Source organism: Mytilus californianus, unplaced genomic scaffold (assembly GCF_021869535.1).
Source record: "Mytilus californianus isolate M0D057914Y unplaced genomic scaffold, xbMytCali1.0.p SCAF_4, whole genome shotgun sequence".
Taxonomy (NCBI): Eukaryota; Metazoa; Mollusca; class Bivalvia; order Mytilida; family Mytilidae; genus Mytilus; species Mytilus californianus.
This window is the reverse complement of record NW_026262690.1, coordinates 37945713-37964827: the sequence shown is the minus strand read 5'-3', so window position 1 is coordinate 37964827 and position 19115 is coordinate 37945713. Positions and strand designations below refer to the sequence as shown.

General features: G+C 34.0%; 1 protein-coding gene across 3 annotated transcripts in view; it reads right to left on the bottom strand.

Moving 5' to 3' along the window:
* LOC127698288 (1-deoxyxylulose-5-phosphate synthase YajO-like) overlaps positions 1–15204 on the bottom strand; it is a 68780-nt gene extending 53576 nt beyond the window's left edge. Inside the window, exon 1 of one of the 3 annotated variants that reach the window (XM_052201681.1) lies at positions 15038–15204. In XM_052201681.1, the coding sequence (XP_052057641.1) occupies positions 15038–15160 (123 nt within the window). In that variant the 5' untranslated portion in view covers positions 15161–15204. Of the gene's footprint in view, positions 1–13458; positions 13791–15037 lie in introns of those variants that run through there. The other 2 variants (XM_052201683.1, XM_052201684.1) reach the window with 2 other exon arrangements.
* Positions 15205–19115: the final 3911 nt, after the last annotated feature.

Sequence of the window (19115 nt, the reverse complement as noted above, 5' to 3'; positions counted from 1 at the left end):
TCGGACCCCCCCCCTCCTAGATTGCCCCAAAAAGGGAGTTCCTAAATATTCAATTTGTATTTTTGTATGTTGAGCGTGTCCGGTGGTCGGGTTTCTAATCCAGACACACCTATCCCTCATGAATGTCTGTCTGCTTATTCTCGAGAAGAGGGGGGGGGGGGCTTTTTTTTATATAAAGCCGTAACATAAAAAATACATTTATAATTACCTTTATTAAACTGATACAGGTAAGTACTTTGGGTTATACTATTGCCTTTATCTTTAGTCTCTTCTTCTTAATCCAACGCTTGACTCAAAATGTCGTCCGTCTTATACCCGTCCATATTGACAACTGCATACAAGGAGCATGATGTATTTTTTTTTTGTAATAAGAATGCACGAAACGATCAACCTTGAACTGCTGATCCGTTAGCACCAGGATTTACCGGGAATATGCAAAACAGCAACTTTGACATTTGTAAAATCTACTCACTTGTCAAAGTTTGAACGAAAAATAGCCAAAGTAAGGTTATTTATGGGGTTTCATGTTTTTCTTATAAATCATGGTTTTATTTTGTCAATAAATATGCTATCCGTTCTTTTTCATTTAATAATCAATGTTAACAAATATAGGGTTTAGCATTGGGTGTAAGTTAGTTATACACATCGGGATACGGCATGTCTGGATAAGAAACCCCTCCGGCCTCCGGCCGTCGGGGTTTCTTATCCAGACACACCTATCCATCGGTGTATAACTATTACATGATTCGGTAGTATTGACAAGAAAAGAACTATGGTTGTCTACACTGTTACGGGAATACCTCTATTTACATATATAATATCTCTTATTGTTCATATGTAAACTTTAACCTACTGCTTTATTTAAATTTTGTAGAATCTGAGGAATGGAATTGACCACAAAAAATTAACCTTAATCACTGACAGTTGAAATAGGGTTGGGTTCACATGAACACCAGCACTTGTTTGAATTTTTTTTTAACTAGGACATATTATACCTTAGTGTTATATTTAGATACATGTATATAGATAGGATTTATAGGTTAAAAAAATTCAGAGACAAGTTGAACCTTGTCTGACAACACATGTTTACAAACCTTGGATCCCAAACATGTATACCAAATATAGTTATCCTAATACTCATAATATGCCAGAAATTCACTTGATAATATCACTACACAATTAGTTTTTTTAAGGAATCGCTGAACCATGAAAATGAGGACAATGGACATATGACTTGACAGAAACTTCTAAACATCAGGTTTCTTTATACATTTAAAGTATGAAACATCCATAATTAACATAAGGTTTCTTTGTACATTTTAAGTATGAAACATCCAGGATTTCTACCCTCTGAAATATAAAACTTTATATAAATAGTAAATGTTGTTGCCCGATTAGCATTCATGTCTTGTATTCTGTGACTTTTGTCACAGGCAGGACAAAACTGGAGACCATGAAGGAATTAAGCATGGTGATAGTCAGTAAATAAAAGGTACATTTATACCGAGGAAAACGAACGAGGAAGATAAAAGCGCATGTAGTCTTCCGTTCCATGTACATGAAATTTTCAGACGATCAGACAATCCGTTGTTGAGTTGCTGCCCCTGAATTAGTAATTTTAAGGAAATTTTGCAGTTTTTGGTTATAATCTTTAATATTATTATAGATAGATTTAAACAACAAAGTAAGATCTACAAATAAGTCAACATGACCAAAATTGTCAATTGACCCCTTAAGGAGTTTTTGCCCTTTATAGTCAATTTTTAACAATTTTTCGTAAATTTTTGTAATCTTTTACAAAAATCTTCTCCTCTGATACTATATAGACAAATTCAACCAAACTTGGCCACAATCATCATTAGGATATCTTGTTTAAAAAGTGTGTCCAATTATCCCGCCTGCAAACCAACATGGCCGACATGGCTAAAAATAGAACATAGGGGTAAATACAGTTTTTGGCTTATATCTCTGAAACCAAAGCATTTAGAGCATATCTGACAGTAGTAAAAAATGTTCATCAGGTTAAGATCTATCTGCCCTGAAATTTTCAGACAAATCAGACAACCCGTAGTTGGGTTGCTGCCCCTGAATCGGTAATTTTAAGGAAATTTTGCAGTTTTTGGTTATTATCTTAAATATTATTATAGATAGAGATAAACTATAACAGCAATGATGTTCAACAAAGTAAGATCTACAAATAATTCAAGGTGATCAAAATGGTCAATTGACCCCTTAAGGAGTTATAGCCCTTTACAGTCAATTTTTAACATTTTTTCGTAAATTTTTGTAATCTTTTACAAAATTCTTCTTCTCTGAAACTACTGGGCCAAATTGAACAAAACTTGGCCACAATCATTATTGGTGTATCTAGTTAAAATAATGTGTATGACAACCCCGCTTACCAACGAAGATGGCCGACATGGCTAAGAATAGAACATAGGGGTAAAATGTAGTTTTTTGGCTTATATCTCTAAAACCAAAGAATTCAGAGCAAATTTGACAGTAGTAAAATGTTTATCAGGTTAAGATCTATCTGCCCTGAAGTTTTCAGACAAATCAGACAACCCGTAGTTGGGTTGCTGCCCCTGAATCGGTAATTTTAAGGAAATTTTGCAGTGTTTGGTTATTATCTTGAATATTATTATAGATAGAGATAAACTGTAAACAGCAATAATGTTCAGCAAAGTAAGATCTACAAATAAGACATGACCAAAATGGTCAATTGACCCCTTAAGGAGCTATTACCATTTATAGTCAATTTTTCACAATTTTTTGTAAATCTTTTACAAAAATCTTCTCTTCTGAAACTACTGAGACAAATTTAACCAAACTTGGCCACAATCATCACAAGGGTATCTAGTTTAAACAAATGTGTCTGATGACCCCGCCTACCAACCAACATGGCCGACATGGCTAAAAATAGAACATAGGGGTAAAATGCGAGTTTTGTCTATTATTTTTTGAACCGTTATAAATAGAGAAAATCTGATTGCAGCAAAAATTTTCAAAATAATGAGCTCTACCAATTGTCCATATACGTCAAACCTGTTAGACAAATTCTTATAGGAGTTATTGCCCATAAATGACAAATTTTACCTTTTTTTCATTTTTGCCTTTTATCATGAAAACTATGATATTTAGAGAGAACCTTTTTTTCCGTTATGCTTTATATGATTTTAATTATAATAAACAAATAGACACTTTAAATCACAAAAATGATCAGCAAGGCAAGATCTATTAAAAAGTCAAATTTTGCCGATATAGTTGGTAGACTGTCACTCTTCATAGGAGTGATTGCCCTTTACCCTCTTTTGTGTTTTGAGCAAAAACTAAAGAAGATAGAGAGAAACTAAACAGACTAAAAGATCAGTAATACAAGATCAACAAAATAGAGATTTTTGTCATTAAGTCTATTCTCGTCTACAATGATGGAGAGTGTCGTTTGTTTGATATGCACATAGACCAAGGTGAGCGACACAGGCTCTTTAGAGCCTCTAGTTTTGGAAACCAGATTTGTCAAATATGTCTTCATAAGGAGTTGAAAATATGGAATGTCTTGAACTATATATAGCACAGTTCCACTGCTACCAAATATTTTCAGAATGTCTGCTGGTTTAAAATCTGTATACGACTGTTACAGTACATAAATGAAAAGGGCTTTTATATCTTTGCTTTTGTACAGACAGCATAGACATTGTCAGCAAACAATTTGCATTTCCTGGCATATCTATTTGCTTGGTGGCCGAACATTTCCAAATGCATATTTCACATCCTTATTGTTTAAATTTGAAAATGAGAGGTCGCAGTTCAAGAAGAAATTTTTCTCGTAATCGAGCTGATAGATCAACCAACTTTAGTAGACTTAAGACTAAAATGAATCCAGTCTTTAATGGAAATGTCTCAAGATGTAAAATATGTGATTCCAAATTTCATTGGGTCAAGGATTGTTCTCACAAGCAGCTTGATGTGAATTTAACAGAACATGAGAGTGATGAATTAAATGAAACTGTAAATATAACATTATTTACCTCAGCACAAGAATTTGAACCTCTAACAGTGTTTGTCGCAGAAACCTACAATGCCGAAGTTATTGATATTGCATGTTCTAAGACAGTGTGTGGTTCTAAATGGTTGTATGATTTTGTAGAATCACTTGATCCAGGACTTGATCAATTTACTTGTTACGAAAGTCATGTACCACTCAAGTTTGGTGATGGACAAACAGTCTACTCATATCAGAAAGTGAAAATCCCAGCAATAATTGGGTCAGTTAAGTGCTCAATTGAAACAGAAGTAGTGGATTGTGAAATACCGTTAAAGTTAAGTAAAACCTCTCTGAAGCGAGCAAGCACTATTCTGGATCTCCGTAGTGACAAGGTTACCATGTTTGGACAGTTAGTTGATGTGAACCTAACTTCAAGTGGTCATTACTGCATCAACATTAAAGACAAGCAATATACAAACAAAAACAAAAATGAGAGTGAGGAGGTTTTGTGCATTAATACAAAATTATCTTTTAAGAAGAAAAAGGAGATTCTATTGAAGTTGCACAAGCAGTTTGGACATGCATCATCAGATAAACTTTTATCCCTTTTGCAAAGTGTTGGTTCTGTTGATTCTGAAACAAAGACAATTCTTAAAGATATCTGCTCAAAGTGTTTAATTTGCCACAAGTTCAAACATCCAAAAGCCAAATCAGTGGTTGCCTTTTCACATGCAACTGATTTCAATCAAATTGTGGCAATGGACCTTCATGAAATTGACCATAACTTTTATTACCTACATATAATTGACTTATTCAGCAGACTGAGTGCAGCTGCAATTATCAGAAGAAAGGATTCTAAAGTTATTGTAGACAAGTTCATGCAGATATGGGTTGGCGTTTATGGTGCACCTGAAGTTGGTGTTTACACAGATAATGGAGGTGAATTTAATTCACAGATATTTAGAGACATGGCAGAAAATTTGAACATGTCAGCAAAAACAACAGCAGGATACAGTAATTGGTCAATGAATGTCTACGGCTATAGTCCATATCAAATAGTTTTTGGAAGGAACCCAAACATGCCATCATCTATAGTTAACAAGCCTTCTGCATTAGAAGGTACAACAATTAGTAAAGTTATGGGAAAGCATTTACTTAGTAGTTGGCTTACACGAAACTAGAAAAGCTTTTATTGCAGCAGAATCCCCTGAGAAAGTTAGAAGGGCACTACGTAAGCAAATCTGGCCTTCAAGAGAAAAATTCAAAATGGCGAGGAAGTTTTCTGCATTCGAGACAATAAGTGGAAAGGACCTGGCTGGGTCATTGGCCAAGATAATGTAGTTGTTTTTGTAAGATATGGAGGAACATATGTGCGTGTACATGAAAGTAGAATTAAAAGAGACATTAATGTTGAAAGAAAACAAAAGTTTACTCATACAAATACAGCAAAGTCAACTCATGTGCGTAAGACACAAGTTGCAACCTGTAACAACAACACTGAATCAGATCATGACCTAGTATACTATGAGAGTGATGAAGAAGAACCTCATCATAATGAAACTGACAATGATGAAAGCCAATAAAACGGCAAAGGATCTGCAAACGAGAGTGTTGCTGATAGTTCTGATAGAGGTGATAGTCATGCTGGTAGCCAGAATAGTAGTTTAAATGGTGAAGACAGTCCTGAATCTGATGATAGGGACAGTCTTGATTTAGAAAATCAGGCAGAGAATGATATACATTTGGAAAATATAGAACAAAAGGAAAGGCTACAACTGATAAGAAGAGCTGGTACAATATAGAATACAGTCAGCCAGAAAATATTAGAGGTGACCAGATATGAATTGATCTAAGAACAGTCAATGATTTAAAAGTTGTAAACCAGTCAGATGACGAGAATGAAGATATACTTTTAAGTGATATTGATTTTAGCGATGCTAAAGAGACAGAACTGGATAATTGGAGAAAGCACAATGTGTATGAAGAAGTTGAGGACAATAGTCAAAATTGTATATCCACAAGGTGGGTTTATACTATGAAAGAATTGGAGAATGAATTTCATAGAAAAGCAAGATTTGTAGCAAAAGGTTTTGAAGAAGAAAACCTAGATGAGATACTAAAGAATTCTCCAATATATGAAAATCAGTCTCTACGACTGTTTTTGTCAATTATTGCAAATAAAAGATGGTAAATTAATTCAGTGGACATTAAAACTGCTTTTTTTTAAGGGGAGAAGATGCAAAGAGAAGTCTACTTGAGACCTCCCAAAGAAGCTAAAGCAAATGTAAAATCTGGTGCCTTAACAAGTGTGTATATGGTCTTGCTGATGCATCCTTAAAGTGGTATGAAAAAGTTAAAACAACATTGCTAGATTGTGGAGGAACTATGTCAAAGTTTGATTCAGCAGTATTCTATTGGCATGATGAAAAAGGTTTGACCGGTGTCTTAGCTGTTCATGTAGATGACTTTCTAAAGCAGGATCCAGTTCCTTTGAGGAAAATGTTGACTGTTGTATCCAGGATTAGGGATCTGTTCAAGGTAGGGAAAGAATCCTGTGAATCTTACAAATATTTGAGTCTGGATCTCAGCCAAGATAATAAAAGTTTTGTTCTCAGCCAGAAAGACTATGTCAGAATGTTGAAGACAGGGTGAAAACGTCTCCTCTTTCACCATCAGACCAGACTTTATTGAGGACAAAAATAGGACAATTATTATGGTTAGTCAGACAAATACGTCCAGACTTTGCTTTTGATGTTGCTGACATTTCATCAAAAATTAAGACTAGCACAATTGAAGACCTGAAGAAATTCAATAAGATAGTAAGGAAGGTGCAAAATGATCCTGTTTCACTGCATTTTCAGAATCTCGGACAGATGGTGGAAGTCAAGGTGGTTATGTTGTCTTTTTGATGGGCGATGATGGTAAAGTGAACCCCATCACTTAGCAGTGTTAGAAATTACGAAGGGTTGTACGTAGTACCTTGGCAAGTGAAGCCTTGGCCTTAGATGATGGTGTGTATTGTGTAATATCTTTAGCAGTTTTTTTTTTAATGAATTAATGCATAACGGGAACGATTTGAAGCATATTCCAATAAATTATTTTGTTGACAACAAAGACCTTTATCATGCAATATACTCTGATAAACCTGTTGGAGAGAAGAGATTGAGGATGGAGATCAATGCAATAAAGCAATTGCTTCAAGGTGGAGAGTTTAAAGAAATAAAATTGATTTAGACTAATGAACAAATCGCCAATGTCCTCACAAAGCATGGTGCTTCTGGACAAGACATTTTACGTTGTTTTGAAAAAGGACTTCTGATGTCAAGCCTTTTGTGATGGTGGTAACTGACAGTTAAAAAAGGAGAAGAAAGATCAGATAAATACTACTTGATATTATCACATTTTAATGGCCTTTATTTTCTTTATTATTTGGACATTAACATTTCTAATGAAAAGAGAAAAGGATTAGATTGTTAACTATTGTGTTTTCTATTATTTTGTTTATAGTTTAGTAAAGACATTAGATTAGACAACAGACTTTATATTGAAGCCATGATTAGTCAACTAACACATTTTTGGGGGGAATATAATCACTGGCCCTTGTGTAATTCCTTTTGGGATTAGTCCTTGAGGTGTGGATACCTTAGTCCAAATAATTATGACATCTTGAAAGGCTATTTAAATGTTTTGCTGTGAAGAGGAAGGCGTCACAGCAAAAAATTAATATAGCCTTTCAAGACGTCAAAATATTCTCATCAACATATTATACAATTACAGTAAATTACCTTAGTCCAAATGATTATGAAGTCTTGAAAGGCTATTGATTTATTTTACTGTGACGCGATTTTACAACTTACAGAGTATTGTTTATGATCTATGTCTCATAAAATATTTTCTACAAAAAAATCCTCATTTTCCCAGCATATTTTCCAGAAGGTTCATCAGAAGGAATTAACTATGGTCATGATTACACCACAAATTTAACTCTGAGTACAGAGTATGTTGTACTGTTACACCATTTTCCCGGGTTAGGGGAGGGTTGGCGCGCCTTCAAACTAGCTAAACCCTGCCACATTCTGTATGTACCTTTCCTAAGTCAGGAGCCTGTAATTCAGTGGTTGTCATTTGTTGCTGTATATCATATTTGTTTTTCGTTCATTATTTTGTACATGAATCAGGCCGTTAGTCTTCTCGTTATAATTGTTTTACATATGTCATTTCTGGGCCTTTTATAGCTGACTATGCGGTATGGGTTTTACTCAAAGTTGAAGGCCGTGCGGTGACCTATAGTTGTTAATTTCGGTGCCGTTTGGTCTCTTATTGAGAGTTGTCTCATTGGCAATAATATCACATCTTCTTATTTTTATAATACATCACTCCTTAAGTAGTACTAACTTCCTCAAGCAATAAAAACTGATTGCCACGAAATAGCACAATTGTGCTTAAAGTGGAGTATATTTTAACAAAACGCATTTGACTAACAGGTCGAACAACTGATGTTCTTAAACCCTGTTGACTGCCATTGGCGATTGCCAAATAAATTGATCACCAGATGTAACATGGATCTTAATTATTAATCTAATACCAAACAGAAAACAATAAACTTGCGGAAAAGATGGTATATCGCAAACATGAGGTGCAAATATTTGTAAACCATATCCGGATTTCGACAATTAATGTCTCTTAAGTAGTACTAACTTCCTCAACCAATAAAAACTGATTGCCACGAAATAGCACAATTGTGCTTAAAGTTGAGTTAAACACCAATCAATTAATCAATGTAAAAACTACAAAAAAGTCTATGCGGAAGCAAATTTTTGTTCTTCCCTCGTCGGGATTCGAACTCATGCTATTAGGATATCGAGACAACACCGCCTGCACTGTGTCCAGTGCTCTAGACCACTCGGCTACCTAGACTGAACTAAAAATCCAGTTTTAGGAGGCCTAGTGTTACCTTTCCTCGTCAGTAGAATCTAGAGTTGTAACAAAGTACATGAGTTCGAATCTGGACGAGGGAAGATCAAAAATTTGCTTCCGCAAATTTGAGATTTAACATTGTTGTGCTGATGTTTAGAGTAATTTTGAATATTAATATGTGTTTTCAGCCGTGTATCACCTTCACTGGAGATCCAATGGATGGATCTGTCGTAGAGTTGTTTTCATTTTAGACTACACACACAAGTCTAAATTGAAAACAACGTTCAAACCTATGATTGCGTTGGATAAAAAATGCAATTTTTTTACGACTGCATGCAAAACAAATTCCTTGGTATACTAGTATTACATATATACAAGTCTAAATTGAATACAACGTTCAAACCTATGATTGCGTTGGATAAAAACCGCAATTTTTATACGTGTGCATGCAAGACAAATTTCTTGTTAGAGGGGTCTAAATACAGCACAAACAACATTTTCCAAAAGACCAAAAAAGTGAAAAAGTATATTTTAACAAAACGCATTTGACTAACAGGTCGAACAACTGATGTTCTTTAACCCTGTTGACTGCCATTGGCGATTGCCAAATAAATTGATCACCAGATGTAACATGGATCTTAATTATTAATTTAATACCAAACAGAAAACAATAAACTTGCGGAAAAGATGGTATATAGCAAACATGAGGTGCAAATATTTGTAAACCATATCCGGATTTCGACAATTAATGTCTCTTAAGTAGTACTAACTTCCTCAACCAATAAAAACTGATTGCCACGAAATAGCACAATTGTGCTTAAAGTGGAGTTAAACACCAATCAATCAATCAATGTAAAAACTACTAAAAATCTATGCGGAAGCAAATTTTTTTTCTTCCCTCGTCGGGTTTTGAACTCATGCTATTAGGATATCGAGACAACACCGCCTGCACTGTGTCCAGTGCTCTAGACCACTCGGCTACCTAGACTGAACTAAAAATCCAGTTTTCGGGGGCCTAGTGTTACCTTTCCTCGTCAGTATATTTTAACAAAACGCATTGACTAACAGGTCGACCAATTGATGTTCTTAAACCATGTTGACTGCCATTGGCGATTGCCAAATAAATTGATCACCAGATGTAACATGGATCTTAATTATTAATTTAATACCAAACAGAAAACAATAAACTTGCGGAAAAGATGGTATATCGCAAACATGAGGTGCAAATATTTGTACACCATATCCGGATTTCGACAATTTATGTCTCTTCAGTGATGTTAGGGATCAAAACGGTATTTGGAAGGCCATATAATTTACCTCAATTTAGGATAGACTTTTGAATTTTAAAGAGTCGAAATCGGATGAACGGATCATATAAACCCGAAGGAAAATATAATACAAGCCCAAACTAAAAAATATAAATAAGTCTAAATTGAAAACAACGTTCAAACCTATGATTGCGTTGGATAAAAACCGCAATTTTTATACGTGTGCATGTAAAACAAATTTCTTGGTAGAGAGGTCTAAATACAGCACAAACAACATTTTCCAAAAGACCAAAAAGTGAAAAGTATATTTCAACAAAACGCATTTGACTAACAGGTCGAACAGCTGATGTTCTTAAACCCTGTTGACTGCCATTGGCGATTGCCAAATAAATTGATCACCAGATGTAACATGGATCTTAATTATTAATTCAATACCAAACAGAAAACAATAAACTTGCGGAAAAGATGGTATATCGCAAACATGAGGTGCAAAAATTTGTACACCATATCCGGATTTTGACAATTACTGTCTCTTCAGTGATGTTAGGGATCGAAACGGTATTTGGAAGGACATGTAATTTACCTCAATTTAGGATAGACTCTTGAATTTCAAAGAGTCGAAATAGGATGAACGGATCATATAAACCCGAAGGAAAATATAATACAAGCCCAAACGAAAAAATATAATTTAGTCTAAATTAAAAACTACGTTCAAACCTATGATTGCGTTGGATTAAAACCGCAATTTTTATACGTGTGCATGAAAAACAAATTTCTTGGTAGAGGGGTCTAAATACAGCACAAACAACATTTTCCAAAAGACCAAAAAGTGAAAAGTATATTTTAACAAAACGCATTTGACTAACAGGTCGAACAACTGATGTTCTTAAACCCTGTTGACTGCCATTGGCGATTGCCAAATAAATTGATCACCAGATGTAACATGGATCTTAATTATTGATTAAATACCAAACAGAAAACAATAAACTTGCGGAAAAGATGGTATATCGCAAACATGAGGTGCAAAAATTTGTACACCATATCCGAATTTCGACAATTACTGTCTCTTCAGTGATGTTAGGGATCGAAACGGTATTTGGAAGGCCATATGATTTACCTTAATTTAGGATAGACTCTTGAATTTTAAAGAGTTGAAATAGGATGAAAGGATCATATAAACCCGAAGGAAAATATAATACAAGCCCAAACGAAAGAATTTGGTTTTTATCTAACGTAATCGTAGGTTTGAACGTTGTTTTCAATTTAGACTTATTTATATTTTTTCGTTTGGGCTTGTATTATATTTTCCTTTGGGTTTATATGATCCGTTCATCCTATTTCGACTCTTTAAAATTCAAGAGTGTATCCTAAATTGAGGTAAATTATATGGCCTTCCAAATACCGTTTCGATCCCTAACATCACTGAAGAGACATTAATTTTCGAAATCCGGATATGGTGTACACAATTTTTGCACCTCATGTTTGCGATATACCATCTTTTCCGCAAGTTTATTGTTTTCTGTTTGGTATTAAATTAATAATTAAGATCCATCTTACATCTGGTGATCAATTTATTTGGCAATCGCCAATGGCAGTCAACAGGGTTTAAGAACATCAGTTGTTCGACCTGTTAGTCAAATGCGTTTTGTTAAAATATACTTTTTACTTTTTGGTCTTTTGGAAAATGTTGTTTGTGCTGTATTTAGACCCCTCTACCAAGAAATTTGTTTTACATGCACACGTATAAAACTTGCGGTTTTTATCCAACGCAATCATAGGTTTGAACGTTGATTTCAATTTAGACTTGTTTACATATACATATATTAATAAGTCTAAATTGAAAACAACGTTCAAACCTATATAAAATTTTTATACGTGTGCATGCAAAACAAATTTCTTAGTAGAGGGGTCTAAATACAGCACAAACAACATTTTCAAAAAGACCAAATGAGTGAAAAAGTATATTTTAACAAAACGCATTTGACTTGCAGGTCGAACAACTGATGTCTTTAAACCCTGCTGACTGCCATTGGCGATTGCCAAATAAACGGATCACAAGATGTGACAAAATAGATCTTATTATTAATTTATTACCAAACAGAAAACCATACATTTGCGGAAAAGATGGTATACCGCAAACATGAGGTGCAAAAATTTGTACACCATATCCGGATTTCGACAGTTAATGTCTCTTCAGTGATATATATATTTTCAAAGTATAGTTCTAGCCATATAGATTGCTCTAGATCTGATTGTCTGTGAATTTGTAATTATATATATAGTTCACACGCACACACACTACTACTATATAATTACACGTGTTTTGTATGTATTTATTATCAGAATCATTGTACAAATCTTAAACCTTGTACAATTCATAATTCATTTCATTTAACATTTTAACTTTTTGTGTAGCATCATCATTTCCAGACAATAATTTATGATACCTATTGATTTTGTTTGATGGTTGCTTGTTTTCTGAACAATTTAATAAACATATACATGATGATATAGATCCTTTAATAAATTACCTTGTTCTTCTACTGGTCATATATTGAAAGAAAAGAGAGACTATTCAAGAGCATAATTACTTAAACAAGTCCCCAACAAAATTATTTATACTAGTAATGTTAGAAATGAAAACAAAGTTACTCATGTAATTAAAGCTATATATTCGAGCTTGACAGACTATTGTCTGTCATTTTAGATCAGACATCTGGCTAACATACATGTACTTTTTTTTCTCACAAAGCATTAAACTAATATTTCTGAACACTGAAAAACTAATTGCCATTCTGACCTACTGTGGCGGAGTCCAAGAATAGTGAACAGTTAATTTCTTTTTTGGCAGAAAATTTCTCCAGACTATATTCTGGAGCACCCCATGATACCTGTGTACATGTATCAGTATGCAACAGAAGTAAAAGTATGCTTACTTTAAAACTTCTTCTGCATGTGCATCTGCATAAGTATATATCTTTGCAAGTATGCAGTAGAATATGGTCTACTATTACTAATTAAAAAACTGGTGAATTTAAATTTATCTGATTCCATGTCTAACTGTCTAAAGGCAATAAACATTCATTGACATTGTAAATTAGATTTTTTTGTATGTTTTTTATGGGTGAAGATTGCATTGGAATAATTGCAATGTATTTTCTGAGATATTGTCATGTTCTTTTAAGTACACAGAGTGAATCCTCCACAAAACTTTTTTACATTTATAAACACTGGTAAGGTTGCCTAAAATAGTAAAATGTCAACCTTACTGTATTTTAGAGAATTTACCTGTGAATGCTGACTTGATTATAGGTACAGACTGAAGTTTGGAAACTTGGTCTTCAAACAAAGATACTAATTGACCGCAAACTACGATTTTCTTAACGGTCCTAGTCAGTAATGTCTGTACCGAGTTCCTTCGTTTTCCTTGCAACAGGTAGCAGTATATGATATGGTAAACTCTTTCCATAGCCCGTTGGAAGCGTGACCATGCAATCTTTGTGCTCCAAAATAGTTTCCAAAATTTGTCTCTGCTCAAATTTTAGATTTTTCACTTTGTAGGCTTACTGAGTCAAAATTTCAGTTAATACATTTTCTGAGTCGTTTTTCCATTTCTGCGTTGCCATCTTCTTTTTTAAGTAGATCCCTCCAGCGTAAGACACAAGACATAAGACATAAGACATAACGCTTTAGTTAGAGTCGGTATAAGCAATACAATTACAAACAAAAGCTATGAAGAGCTTTCAATACCGACATAACAAAAGTACAACAAAGAAAACATACATATCAAGTCATGCACACATACAATTGAACATAGAAAGCAAGAGTTCATATCAATATATAAACATGCAACACAAAAGTTCTTTAAAGCATCTAAAAATGTGAGATAAAACACAAAAGCAAAAGTAAAATGGTTTGCAACAGTAAAATGGTTTGGAGCACACACAGCTAGCTGTGTTCCCTTAACGGATCGGTTTAAAATGTTAACGTATTCACATAAAGTTTTTCCAAAGTTTAAGTGTTGAAAAGAAATCCTCAACCGGAACGTTGCACATAATTTTTTTACAGAATTGTACATCCGAGGTCGTGTTCATAAGGACGATTCTGATTGGTCGATATAAATTCTTTATGGGGTCAAATATTACGTAACAAAAAGTCACAAAAAAATGAAACCTTATAGGCTTTTTGTTAGATCGAATTAGATCTCGTATGAAATCAGAGAACTATATTTTAATTTGATTGTTTGACTGTGAGGATTGTATAAATACGAAGCCATATTATATCGGTTTCGATGCCTCGTGCATGGAACGTCTCACGTTTAAGAATGCAAAAACATATGGGCACATAGGTTCCCTGTTGCAAGGCAAAATTTATGCTCCCTGTATGAAATGATAAGCAAAAGATCATTGAGGAGATTGCACAGAAAATGCATTGAAGAGTTGGTTTTTTTTTTATTCTTTTTCGTTTACGCTTTAAATCTTAGGATTTATCAAGGAATTGTACATCTAAACTTCAATTCCTTGGTTTTACATATGACACACCCGAACTGGCTTTAAATGGTGGAAGTATGACGATCTGAGCAAAAATTGCCTTTGCTATAGAATTCAAAGGTGATGTTAATCAATCCAATAGGAATCCCATCTCCTACTCTATTTGCAAAGTATTTCGTCAGTAGACATAATTTTCTCCCTTTTATTCCCATGATCCGGATTTAACAATACTTTTTAAAATATGCATATTGCATGTATGGTTTTAAACAACATTTGGTATACCCTCATTACAAAGCAAGGTGGTTACTTTTGCCTTGATTGATATTGATATTATGCAACTGTGACTATTTGGTGTGCCTATATAAGAAACAACATACCGCCACAGGACTTTCTTCCATTCTCCCAAAAGTCAATGTTCCAAGACATATGTTTGATACTTTTAGTCCAGATTTCCCCAGATGCGTATATTCCACCTCGCATGGTTCTTTTTCGGACTCCATCTCCAACAGAAAATGTGAATATGCGTTCAAACGGAACTAAAACTATTTATAACTTAACTGATATTTAAACTTAAAATAATAGGTAAACTGTTTAGTCATCTCGTTATCATTTTAACGTATATGGTTTTGTTCATTCGTAAAGCTTTTTCTATACATGTCTCTATAACATTGATATATTACTTCTTTCGTCAAAAAGCATAATACGTTACGATATCAAACCATTTCGCATCAGAGACAATTCTATCTTAAGCTGGCTTAATTCAGGAATGACTGTAATATATTTTTCTGTCTATGAAAAAATAACATCAAAATTGTGGTGCACACTTACGCGTGTTATTTAAAAGTGTGCACCATATTTTTGAGGTTATTTCGAATCGACAGAAGAAATATTACAGTCATTCCTTATAATTTAATTCTAAATTCCATTTTTAAGGAGTAAATCACGAAAAAAAAAATGATGACGTCACGGTCACATGACAAAATTATGTCTATGAGCTGATAGACAAACAAACTTACAGCCAATAAGAAGACGTGTGAGTCTGACATCAAAAATTAAACTATTCCCTGATATATGGTTATAAACATTCATTCGTATTATAACTTTAAGTTAAAAAAAAAAGTATGTGAGATTAAATCGCATTCTACATAAGTTTTAAAAATGGCCTGTAGAGGTAGTTCCTATTCTTACCAGTTTTAAATATCATTGCCTCTAAAGTCACATGAACTATAATATTTGAGACTTATACTGACACCGAGTTTGAAATTTTCTACGACGATTACACATTTTAGCTTTTGTGCTTATATAGATGCATTAATGGTGGTCTCTAGTCCAATGAAACATATATTTAAAATGTGCCGAGTATTTATTTAGTTCCAAAGGACCAGATTGAGCAACAAAAACTTTTCAAATGCTGACAACTATTCGATTTATAAAATTCCCAATATTTGATAGTCAAAGAATTAGATTTCAAACAGTTGCACGAGATTTGTAAATTTTATCAATATTTATAGCAAAATTCTATTTTACGTGAATACACAATTTATTTCGAGGGGAAAATATCTCTTTTCGTTTGCCTGCTGGAGTTGGTAAGTTCCAATGGGTATTCTGACTGTAAGTTAAAATAGAAACCGTCCACCAAATACCGTAAATTGTAATGGTTCATGTTTTTCTCTGACTGTTTATGACGTCTTTACACTAAATCCATTGGATGTTGGATGTGTACGGATTGATAATTTAGTCTTAGATGCATGATTTTTTTTATTAGTTGTTAGTGGCTTTGAACTAGCTGTCAGTAACTGCGAGTACTCTCAGATCTGTACTTCGTGTCATTTTGTTGTTTGGATTTACCAGTACCCGGCCACGTCCACTTGTATTTATATTATTTGTATTTTTATCCATCTGATGAGTTAAGTCTCTTTCAACTGAATTTTATAGTTCGTTCTTATGTTGTACTGTTACACCACTGTCCCAGGTTAGGGGGAGGGTTGGGATCCTGCTAACATGTTTAACCCCACCACATTCTGTATGTATGTGCCTGTCCCAAGTCAGGAGCCTGTAATTCAGTAGTTGTCGTTTGTTTATGTGTTACATATTTGTTTTTCGTTCATTTTTTGTACATAAATTAGGCCGTTAGTTTTTTAGTTTGAATTGTTCTACATTGTCATTTCGGGGCCTTTTATAGCTGACTGTGCGGTATGGGCTTTGCTCATTGTTGAAGGCCGTACGGTGACCTATAATTGTTAATTTCTGTGTCATTTGGTCTCTTGTGGAGAGTTGTCTCATTGGCAATCATACCACATCTTCTTTTTTATATTAACAATTCCAAACAGAATATACTATATTATCAGATACAATAGAGCGTGTAGTTAGTATACTTCCAGGGGAAGAAAAGAAAAATGTAAAATGATATGACGTACCATCTGAAATGAAAAATTCCAATGAAAAATGAATTCAAATATCATCAAATCAAATCAAATCAAATCAAAAGCTTTATATAAAGTCGGCATGTCACAAAAAAATAACATAAGCTCTTTGGGCTTTTATAACCGACAAGTACATAGTTACATTTACACAATAAACATACACAATACTGATATTAAAACATAAAAGACATAAAACATATATGTCATGCACAGTTAGGCAAGGCTGAACTAATTTAAATACTACACATTATATGCATGCATAGGAACTAGGCTAAAAGAAACATTAAAGCAGCAATATAAAACACTTATGCACAGCAATCACAAATTATAAAACGCTAAACAAATAAAACACATAAATTGTTATCACAGAGATATGTCTCGCCTTTTTGTAATTTTGATAATGCAAATGTTGAAATTAAAATAGCAATACTTTAACATGTAAGTTATGCAAATATTCAAAGTCGATGAACCATGACTGAAGGTACATGGCTAAACAATATCCATGGAATGAGATGTGCCAATGCTAATACAACTGCATACTAAATACCATTGACTTATTATAAGTCGTTCCCTTTAAACAAACCTAAACACAAACATTAACTTGTAAATTATGTAAAAGTTTCAAAGTCAATGAACCATGATCAGGGGTGGGACTATATAATCTCCATGGAAACGACACTTCAAATGCCAATAAATTTGCATACCAAATATCATTGACTTAACATTAGCAGTTCATCTTAAACTAATCTAATCACAAACTAATACATGTAAACTAAGCAAAAGTTTCAAAGTAAATAGACCATGACTGAGGGGGCGGGGCCAAATATTCTCCATGGAAATGAGATGTGCTAATGCTTATACAACTGAACACCAATTAACATTGGCCTACCACTAATGGTTCCCCTTCCCTTGAACTGACCTAATCACAAACTAATACATGTAAACTTAGCAAAATTTTCAGTCTATAGACCATGACTAAGCGGGCGGAGCCAAATTATCTCCATGGAAATGAGATATGCCAATGCTTATACAACTGCATACCAAATATCATTGACCTACCACTAGTGGTTCCCCATAAATTGACCTAATCACAAACTAATACATGTGAACTATGAAAAGTTTCAAAGTCAATAGACCTTGACTGAGGGGGCGGGGCCAAATAATCTCCATGGTAATGAGATGTGCCAATGTTAATACAACTGCATACCAAATATCATTGACCTACCACTAGTGGTTCACCATGAACTATACCTAATCACAAACTAATACATTGTTGACGCCGCCGCCGTCGCCGCCGACGCCGGAAACAGCATACCTATGTCTCGCTTTTTGGCTCCACCAAGGCGAGACAAAAAACGAGTGGAATTATAATAAGCAGCACTATTATGTTTCAAAGCTGTAACATAAAACATAAAAATAAATACTAAGCACATGCATTGCAATTGCATGACTTGCCATTCCATGAGTTTATCAAACTCTTGAATTGTGTAAATGATGTTTCAGTTCTAAAGTGGTTTGGCAACTCATTCCATAGTTTGGCTGCAGAATATCTGAATGATTTCAAGCCAAACCTTGTAGATCTAATTGTAGGCATTTCAGCTAAGTTTTGATATCTGAAAGAATATTTTGTTTCTTTAATGTTGATAAGATCATGTAGGTATATTGGATTTTCCTTGTTTACTGTTCTAAATACCTCTATTGTCATGGTTCTTAGGCGTCTTACTTTAAGAGATGGCATTTTTTATTTCAAAAGTAAATCATCATATGTGCTATTGTGATCCTGGTAAATGAAGTGAGTGCTCTTTCTTGTACTTTTTTCAATTTTTGTAGTGTTTGTCTCACTGCAGAAATGCCAGGACAATGAGCAGTTTATATCTTTTGAAATAGAAAAAATTACAAAACAAAGATTCTTCTGATAAAGTTTATCAATTATCCTTGTAGGACATGGGACAAACAGATAGACTGGAAGCTCAGAACTTTGTTGTCTCAAAAAAAGTAATCTATAAAGGTTGCTTTGGGGTATTTGTAAGTT